The sequence below is a fragment of the Cibotium barometz genome, chromosome 64 (genome assembly GCF_041138505.1).
Source record: "Cibotium barometz isolate CiBa-2024 chromosome 64, ASM4113850v1, whole genome shotgun sequence".
Taxonomy (NCBI): domain Eukaryota; kingdom Viridiplantae; phylum Streptophyta; class Polypodiopsida; order Cyatheales; family Cibotiaceae; genus Cibotium; species Cibotium barometz.
Genome location: NC_141109.1, coordinates 22640804 through 22650946, shown reverse-complemented (window position 1 = coordinate 22650946; position 10143 = coordinate 22640804). Strand labels below are relative to the sequence as shown.

General features: G+C 41.9%; 1 protein-coding gene across 1 annotated transcript; it reads right to left on the bottom strand.

Moving 5' to 3' along the window:
• Positions 1 to 3699: 3699 nt before the first annotated feature.
• On the bottom strand, positions 3700 to 7707 carry LOC147603426 (uncharacterized). The gene is made up of 4 exons (XM_086796533.1): positions 6624 to 7707; positions 5044 to 6528; positions 4464 to 4541; positions 3700 to 4338 (listed from the first exon to the last, which is right to left on the bottom strand). Exons 1-4 carry the CDS (start codon positions 6816 to 6818, stop codon positions 4141 to 4143), a joined length of 1956 nt encoding a protein of 651 aa, XP_086652659.1. The 5' UTR covers positions 6819 to 7707; the 3' UTR covers positions 3700 to 4140.
• Between the last annotated feature and the right edge of the window lie 2436 nt (positions 7708 to 10143).

Below are 10143 nucleotides of genomic sequence, written 5' to 3'. Positions count from 1 at the left end.
CAGCTTTGCCATCAGGAGGTGGAGTCGGAGGAACACTATATATGTCGTTATATTGTCTACTATGAGATCCGAGGGAGGTACCACTGCCTGTTCCATGAAGGCTTTGGACCTTTGCGTCGGATCATAGACTTGGAGGACCAAAGGTGCTTAGGGCTCTTCATACTTGAGATTAGACACCACATAGAGAGAGCCTATTGAGTGACAGGAGGGTAGTGGGACCAGAGCCGCCTAGATAGAGAGCCCTCACAGATTTTTTCAGAGCCAGCACTGTAACCCCACCAGCCTCTACTCCCCCCTCTATAGGCCTACGTAGCAGACCACCCTCCAGAGGAGTCACCCTAGACAGAGCCATTGCCATCTGTAGAGTGAGACGCCCATGACCACGAGGATCGCGTCCACAACTCCCTCACCATCGGTAGATTCGAGCCATCATTGCCCGCCCCCACCGGAGGAGTTTACCCCGCGCGACGATTCAGCGGTTCAGCTTTCAGCTCTTAGCTCTCTTAGGATGTTGCTATTTTCATTCTTTCTTTCAGATTTGTTATGATGAGACATCATCGTCATCAATTGTACCTTGTTTTGGTCTCATGGGCCATTTCGGCCTTTAGGAGACGTTAATCTCTCTCTCTCTCTCTCTCTCTCTCTCTCTCTCTCTCTCTCTCTCTCTCTCTCTCTCTCTCTCTCTCTCTCTCATAATAGAAGATACATTACCAAAATTACTTTACAAATGGCCACATGACTGCCATGTGATGTACTAGTTTTCCCTCAATTACTCACGAACCACAGATGTAACTCGGTGTACCCTCATTCGATATATAGTCGTGTCATTCTCCACCAAATCAGTTGGCCGGAAGAGACTTGCCACTATATTAGCCCTTTTATATGACCTATGTGAGCTGTAATACTACCAACTTTTGCATCAACTATGAAGGCATTCCTAGTTAACTAGATATGCCACAAACCTGTCCACTTGAAAAAATGAAAGAAAATTGAATGTTCTGGGTTATTTGGCCCATTCAGAATCTTGCCCAAAATCCAGTCTTTAACCTTTATGGGCCTATTTGTCAATGGAGTCCATACGCGAGAAAGGAAATCCCACACCTTCTTTGCCATATCGGACATGAAATGAAAAGATGCGGGCATGTTTCTAAGCATGTAGTACAAAACACACAATTACTAGAAGCAATCCGTCGCTTTCGCAAACTGGTTCCCCAATGGTAGTCCTCCAACTAGCATGCGTCATAGGAACACCTTCCCTTGATATGGAATCTTAGACCACCAGCCCTGTAAAATTACTTCCGTCCACCAGGCCCTACTCTTCCTGATGTTCCATACTCTATTAGCCTTCTCAGTAATACAGCGCTTATCTTCTACCATCATATGGTACGCTTGATTTGTTGTACACTAGACAATGTCCTAAGGGCAATCTCTCTCTCTCTCTCTCTCTCTCTCTCTCTCTCTCTCTCTCTCTCTCTCTCTCTCTCTCTCTCTCTCTCTCTCTCTTCAGCTCTCTTCACCGACGTACGTGCAGGATGTTTGGGTGAGCACTTGACGTGTGCGCCTACATACGTTCATGTCATCTCTGTTCATTGCCGTATGTGCAATCTTCACCGGTGTTCAGAGATCTTGGCAGTCAGGTCTTTGGGTGCCCAATAGTGAAAATGTAGGCTTGATGTGCAAGGCGACATGCAACATTGTCTAGATTATGATCTACCCCTTGTGTAGTTTCATGATGTCGTGGATCTCGTGTTTGTGTTGGTTGATGATTACGTACCTTTTTTGGATTTCACTCCCAGTCTTCCCAGCGCCTCCATGTGGCACCCTCATGACATCCTTTCGGTCCCCCTGCACCTCCATGTGGCAAGCTCATTTGTTGCCACATAGAGAGTTCTTGATAAGAAATAATAGAAGTCTTTAGTATTGGATCCAATGTCTTCCTTGTGATGTTATGCCACCATGAGCTAAATAATGTCTTTTGACTTGGTTGGGTTTGCTCTTAATTAATGCTATGTTATTAAATTTCACAAAACAAGGCATTTAATTAATATGGGTATGCCATAACCTAAGGTACACAACAACTCCCACTCTAGGAACAACATGCTCATCCTTCTCCTCCACCTTTGTATCTTTTGTGGAATGGGCACAGTGACCTCCTCCAACTCCACCACCTCTTCATCTTAAAGAGATTTTCATCTTTTGTGCAATGGAAACATCCAGTAGCCACCTCCTCCACGCGGTAGCAAAGAGTTGAGCCTTGGTTTTGAAGGGAGAGAGAGAGAGAGAGAGAGAGAGAGAGAGAGAGAGAGAGAGAGAGAGAGGTATAACGTCGGTAGAATGCAACACGAGGGCATATACGACCAACGGTGGGACTTGAACTTGGGTGGATCATGGCCTTTATAAGGGTCCTTGCACTAGCCAATCTTTATGAGAGAGAGAGAGAGAGAAGTCAAACCCTTTTCCCACCTAGCCTATCCACATCCATAAGCTAACCGCCTCCATTGCATGCATGCAGCCACACATCCTCCTTTCCATTCATGGAAGATATGAACAAATGTCTTCTCTAATCTTATTAATCTATCCCTTTGATGAATTAACAGTTCCAATTCCCTAGCAAAAAAGGACTTAGGTGCCCTATTTTATGCTACTTATTCATCCCCCTTTTTGTCATTGTTTTGGATGGTTTCAATTATGTCGATATACTTCAACAAAATCAAGTTGATGAATGAAACATGTGGGAAGAGAACTCATATGAACCATGAGGGTAGACAACTCATAAGGGTAGACAACTCCTATGTCCTAATTTTGATGCCACAAGCAGGAAGACAACACCTGATCCGTAAGCCTCATGGCTTGCTCTCCAAAGGATCCAAGAAGCCTTTTCTTCTTGATAATATGTTTTAAATGTGAATCCATTTAAGTCACTAATGAAATCCAATTGATTAGGCAAGAAGCCTTTTCTTCTTGATAATATGTTTTAATTGTGAATCCATTTAAGTCACTAATGAAATCCAATTGATTAGGCAAGAAGTAAGAGAGTGTGTGTGTGGGGGGGGGGGGGGGGGAGAGCTTATGAAAGATATAAACTAACATGTGTCAATAAGCCCGGAGAGGGCAGGATGCTCACTAATTCATTTGTTCACTAATAATGAACAATTATTCATAAAACTACAAATCAATGTGCACTCTTCTTTCAAGAATGAACAATAATTGTTCATTCATGTATGAACAATTATTCAAATAAAACTGCAAATCAATGTGCACTCTTCAAGGATTTAAACCGACAACAACCACCCCCTCCCCAAGCATGCACTCTAAACACTACACCATAGGTAGCTCATAGAAGTGTTTTGGTTATGTAGCTCAAAAACCTGAATTTTAAAAAAAAACAATTTACAGTCAAGAGGTTTAATGGGAGAAAACGCAATTTTCACTAACAAAATCTGACGTGTCATTTTCTGATTCGACCAAAACATGCTCTAAAACTTATTCTCGCTCTACCGCCACTGTTGTTGCTTGGTTTGGTACGCCTGTTCAAGAAGCAAATGGGTACGGGCGCTAGAACTCACCATGTTGATCTGAAATCAGAACAAGAAAGCCTGAAAACTTGATAGTTCTCTTTTGATTAATTAATGTAATAACCCATTAGAAGCAACTTGTGAAATCAAGCATTTCTAAACCTTAAATCAACAAAATGTAGCCTTGATTCAACAAAATGACATTAATTAATTGATATGACAACAAAGAGGCCATGTTTTGAAAAGCAGCAAAAGAATAAGGGCTGCAACCCAGCAATACATGTCAACAAGATAAGTGTGCGTTGCCCTGTACAAGCAACAGCACTAGAGGAAATCTAATCAAGAAAGCCGCATAAGTATGCAGCATCCTCATGGACTAGCTGGCTACAGATCTATGTTCTCCATTGTACACTCTTTGACCTCAAAAACTCCTGTTATGTAACTAAGCTGAAGCTGGTACCAGCATAATCTGGTTTGATTAACTGGAACTACCTAATAAAACAATACTATAATGCCCCGTACAATGCCCTCAATTTCCTTCTTTGCGTGAGCACAAACTATGCATTCGGAGCTTCCCTTATTGAAAGAAGCCTGATAAGAAGAACCCTGACAGGATTTGAGCAAGTCAAGGCATCGAGCTGGATAGGCTTTCCTGCCTCGCGAATTCTGAGGCCAATTTTTCCAGGACTTCATCAATATCAGGAGGAGCAATGTCTTGTGCTGAAATGCCTTTGCTAGAGATGGGCTTTGCCGTTTTACTACCCTCAGCCACATGGACCGACTGCACCTCTGGCCATGAGCTGTTCTCTGTGGTTGCATTCACCTGAAAGTCATATCCAGGTCCGAGTTAGCCACACTATTATCCTAAAACAAGAACAAACACATTGGCATGCAAAATGGCCCATTTTAGACCTAAATGCCCAAAAACAAGTTCACAAAAACACTCACCTCCATAGCCTTGGCAGGCTGAAACACTGTAGGATGTTGTTTGTGATCAATCATCAGCCCCTCGCTCACTTCTAAATCCTGCACAGATCAAAACAGCCTGTATGAATTCTTATAATTGCCTTATGTCATCTAGAAACATGTACTATACAGATCAAAGTACTGTGCCATGATTCACATTACTATATTAAAAAAATGATTATTGAGTCTACTTATAAAGCTTTACATTATCAACTCCACCATGCACATTGCATCCTACTTGTGTCGAGCTAACTGCAGGTTTAGGTATAAAGATATGCCATGTCAGTCACATAAGCGCCCACCATGGTTCCTATTACTTCTTGGAGGTGATGAGCATGGCATCATCTGTTGCAACCTCGTGACCTGCCTAGTTAAAACAAGACCTGACATTTCACTGCCTAGCACCATGAAGACTTTTCATCTGCAAACCACTATTCGCCCACTCTGAATGACCATCAAATGCTAATCAACTTCACGTGGGTGTCCACACACACAGCATGGATAACTGGAACCCCGAAAGATGGTGTTCTAATTTAATCCTTTTCATGACAAATTCGGTTACCTGTAGAACTTTCACTCGATCAGATGCAGACAATACATCCCGCTCCGGCTTGCTTGCATTGCAGATTATTGGGCTGCTGATTTGCTCTCCTTCGACTGAATCCATGGACTCTTCAGGCACTTCTATGAGAGCCAGCTCTTGAGAAATCAATGTTTCTGTGATGCTGAACTCAACATCTGCTGGGAAAGTTGGCTCCTCACCCTCCGCACTGATCTCCTCAAGGGCAAGTTCACCCCCTGCTGGGGTAGTATTCGATGCTTCTGTACTTACCTCTCTCACCAGAAAATCATCTTCAGGCAGAGTATCAAGTACAACGATGTTTTCAACTGGTGCAGCTGTAGTCTCAGCATGTGGTTCTGCGGAGCTTTCTGGCTCAAGTTGAAGCTCATTACTCATTCTAGCTGCCTCATCTGCTTCTTGGACTTGCATTTGATCTTCTTCTACAGTACAGCTGGGTACAGTGATGGTTGGGGTGTCAACAGGAGGCAATTCACCCACCACCCGCTCTGCATCTCTTGGGATTTCATCAGCTGGGAGAGTACTCTCTTCTGGAAAACCTGCCACTGCAGGAGGTACAGCACAAGAGGTATCATCCTCCTTAACTTCTGAAAGTGGGTTTGATGAGGCGGTTGAGGATTCTGCGATTGTGTCCCCACTGTCAAGAGATCTGCTAGTGATGAGGGCTGATTGCCCCTGTGTGACTTCATCAATCACTTCGCTTTGAGCCCTCTCCTCCTCCACAGGATCGTATGCTTTTTTCAAAATCTCTTCTCTTATCTCCTCAACTTGTCCCACTGTGACATCATTTGTAGCACTGTCTACTTCGCAAGCCACTGTTTCTTTTCCGTAGTTCACCAATTCGCCCTCCTTGCTTTCTTCTTCACCTTGCTTTGTCCCTCCGCCATAGCCAGTACCAGCATCGAGCTCTATCCCCTTGCCCTCGTAAATTGGTTCTAGAGTCTGCGATTGCTCGCTCTCCTGGTCCACTTCTCCGGGAGGTTCTTCTGAAGCAATTGACTCTGTCAGCAGCTCTAGGGCTTTTTTTCCTGCGACAATCGGTTCTATCTGCAGCTCTAGGGTTTTAACATTCGGTTCTTTCTGCAGCTCTAGGCTTGTTTCTCCTGCAACAATCGATTCTTTCTGCTGCTCTGACTCTATGGTTTCTTCTTCTGCAACAACGGGTTCTTTCTGAAACTCGAGGGTTTCTACTGTTGCTGGAACCACTGGTTCTTTCTGTAGTTTTAGGGCCTCCCCTTCTGGAGTTATTTCTCTCTCTACAATGGCTGCTGTTTGGGTTTCCGCTTCTGCAATTGAGGGTTTTTTATGAGCACCTAGGATTTCTCCTTCTGCATCTTTAGCAAAGAATTGATCACATGTTTCTGCAGATTTCACCTCTCCTTTCTTTTCATTGTCTTCTGCATTGAAGCATGCAATCGGTTGCTTCTCTGGTTCTAAAAGCACGTCCCGCAGATTGCCACGCTCATTCTGCCACAAATAAATCAGACAGTGCTTCAGTTTCAGAAAGAAAAGGGCAATGACAAGCTTTGTGCAGTAAGAAAGAATAAAATCACTGAGCAAACCTCCACAAGTAAGGTTTGGAGAGAGTTTTCAGAAGAGCCTTTCTGCTCTCTGTCAATGCTTTTCAACCCCGCATCCAAGCCTTTCTTCTCAGCGTGTAGGCTCTTTATCGAAGGCTCATCATGGGGCTTGTCTTCTTGGAGATATATAGCCCCCTCAAACTCAGTAGTTTTGGGCTTGCTGGAGCAACCCCCCATGATGCCCCCAGGCTCTCACTGATATGCAAAACTTGAGTGCAAGATGTCTGTGCGTAGCGATGGCAAGCAAGCTCAAGAAGAGCTTTTCTTAGTTTTGGATGTTGAAGAAGGAGAGAGACACGCAGAATAGGGTTTATCCATTACAATGGTGTGCAGGTTCAAGAAGAAGCAATAAAACAGAGATATGCACAGATGGTTAAAGGCACAGATTAGGGTTGGGTTTCACACGAGCCTGCAATGAGGGCGAAAAGCGGGGATCAAGTTTAAACAGAACTGGCAAAGGCCAAACAGATTCCAAATGGGTTCCTGTTTATAGCAGAAAAGCTGCTGTGAATACAGGAGGAGGCCGCCAGAGCTTGACTCTGTCTCGTTGCTGCTGCTGCGTGCGGGTCCTGCGGGAGCGTGGCCCTCGCGGTGGTGCACCCTTGTTTTTTTCTTGCAGCTTGCTTTTCTTGGAAAGGCGAAGGCGGGAAGTACGCAAAAGCAGCGGCAAAGAAGGCACTCTTTCACTCTTTGATTGATGGGCTTCAATAGACGAGAACAACAGAAAAAGCAGCTCTTAAGTGAGGTGGATATGGCGGCGGCAGCTGCTTCTTCTCCCTCCTGTTCTTCTTTTTGAGCATGTTGCAGATGGGGATGTTGGAGAGGAAATGGTTAAAGCACAAAAAAAAGTGCTGATGAATGTCAGAGAATTTTAAAAACTTACTTCACAAACAATCGTTGAGATCCATCATCTGCTCTGCACAAAAGCCTGCTACGACGAGAGGTAGTTATTACAGCTAGCTACACTTCACTCCATACTCCTCTCTTTTTTTTTTAATGCTTGAGGGCATGAAATTAGATAATTTCATGATTCATCCCTTTCCATTTATGGGAGCATGAAGCAATAGCTATCCTCGCTTTAGCAGCTTAGATTAACCTTCACATTGCACGTAAACATGGGGAGAGAGTGAGAGAACCTAACCTTTTGCCTAAAAGATGTGAGCAAGAGGTAGTGTTCATAACATTGACCAACCCACCACATTTTGAAGTGCCATAAAAGTTGGCCTAGTAAACTCCTAATCAGTTGTAACCATCATCTCTAGCTATATGATTATCATCTATTTGTGTGGGTCATATTTATGGTTTATAATAGATAATTATCTTTATGTATGATTTAAAGAATTGGGGGACTATAGGTTAGGAGTACATTGTATGTTGTAACCAGGAAACACTCAATTGCATCCCAGATATACTCACCTCCGTCCCACTAGCATGCAATGGGGTAGTGGGTGCTAGTTATCTCCAATGTAGCTAGTCCCACAAGCAACAATAGTGTTCATAACATTGACCAACCCACCACATTTTGAAGTGCCATAAAAGTTGGCCTGGTAAACTCCTAATCAGTTGTAACCATCATCTCTAGCTATATGATTATCATCTATTTGTGTGGGTCTTATTTATGGTTTATAATAGATAATTATCTTTATGTATGATTTAAAGAATTGGGGGACTATAGGTTAGGCGTACATTGTATGTTGTAACCAGGAAACACTCAATTGCATCCCAGATATACTCACCTCCATCCCACTAGCATGCAATGGGGTAGTGGGTGCTAGTTATCTCCAATGTAGCTAGTCCCACAAGCAACAATAGTGGGGGGCTACAAAAAACAAACCTTGGTTTGGCACACATGAATAATCCACTAAGATGGTAGAAAACTACTCTTCATATGTGTATATAGCCTTACTTGGCACTTTTATAAGGTGATTTAACTCTTTCATTATGAGCCACAGCCCCCACAACTTTGCAAGTCTACTAAACCTCCTAAGTCTTATGTGGGATGCAACTCTTAGTAGAAATTGGTCAAACTTGTAGTTCATCGAGAGAAGCAAAATTTGAGCTCTTCATGAGAGCTACCTATGGTCTCGCAAGCAAAACAAGCAAACAAATGATGGTTACAACAAACATTTAGTTCTTGTATAAATGAGTGACAACAAGTCTTCCTTGGTTATCACATGACTTGCTCTCTAGGTTCAAACTTGCATAGACTTCCCTTATTTTGCTCAAATTTCTTTAATTGCTATATGCAATAAAAATTTATTCTTTAAAGACTTTTATCAAGACAATGAAAGTTCACATGTAGGCAAACCACTTCTTCAAAATTCAATGTCAAAATAGTTAAAATTTGTCATGAGGCTAATTAACAATCTTATGTTTGACATCTCTATATTATCTTAAAGAAGAGGCTAATTAACAATCTTATGTTTGACATCTCTATATTATCTTAAGGAAGAGTTTTACAAACCTACCATGTGGAAAGAATTTGGAGGTTTGGGAAGGGGAGAAGGAGGTTTGGGTAGAATTTGATTTTGGAAGCCTCAAAAGACGTGCGAAGCACGGGTTCCCACAACTAGTAAGAATAAACTTTAAGTATGATACTAGGGGGTTATAAAAGAATGGTTACTTATAGTTCTTAAATAACTCAATTTATAGTGTACTTCTTTTGGTTGAATTGTGACAGTGGCTTTATTTTGAAAAGACTTAAATCAAACACCTCAATTCCAAGCTTAATAATACACATCGATTTCAAGAGACTTAAACCAAAGTAATAATCTCCCTTTACTGTTTTTTCCTTTCGTAGTATTGGAACCCCCTTCATTTTTTCTTCTTTCTTCATATTGGAACCCCCTTCACTTTAAATCATTGGAGCCCCCTTTACTTTAAAGCATTGCCTTTATTTTGATTGGTTAAGAAAAACATAACTTTCCAGCACTGGCCACCTGTACATGCCTTTGTCTTGTTTCCTTTTTCTTCCAAGTCTATCACACCAGGTTGTTAGTATAGCGAAGTCAAATAATGAAATGAAAAACTAACACATAGAGATGTCATTGGACAAATTGAGTGTTAACACTAGCTCCTTGATGCTCTTCTTCTCCTTTGAGAAATGTGCTAAAATTGGGTTACTGTTGAATCTTGTAGAGCAAATCATTCTATCACCTTACATTTGCACATGTCTATAAAATGGAGATGTGGCCATCCATACTCAATTTTTAACCCATTCTTAAATTGAGTTAGAAATATACCTACTAAAAAAAGAAACATTATTTCTTTTAAGTTAACTTGTTTTTAATATGTCTTCATTCTAAGAAACATACTAAAAACAACTAGGCATTAAAATTTAATGTGAGCTATTTTAACATGAATAGCTCTTAACCCTAGATTCACCTAGTTACATTGTTTCTTAGAAAATAGTAAAATTGGCAATAATTATGACTATCTTGCACCAAAAATCCACTTTTGCAGCCTTGAGCTCCACATATTTGTTGCATTAGGACCAAAAATC

What these genes read in the sequence shown, in the direction of transcription:
- LOC147603426 (XM_086796533.1), bottom strand. Translation starts at nt 6,818, where the DNA reads ATGGGGGGTTGCTCCAGCAAGCCCAAAACTACTGAGTTTGAGGGGGCT. An exon ending in TCCAAACCTTACTTGTGGAG is followed by an intron (nt 6,529 to 6,623) that starts GTTTGCTCAGTG and finishes TATTTGTGGCAG; the next exon opens with AATGAGCGTGGCAATCTGCG. An exon ending in ATCGAGTGAAAGTTCTACAG is followed by an intron (nt 4,542 to 5,043) that starts GTAACCGAATTT and finishes TGATCTGTGCAG; the next exon opens with GATTTAGAAGTGAGCGAGGG.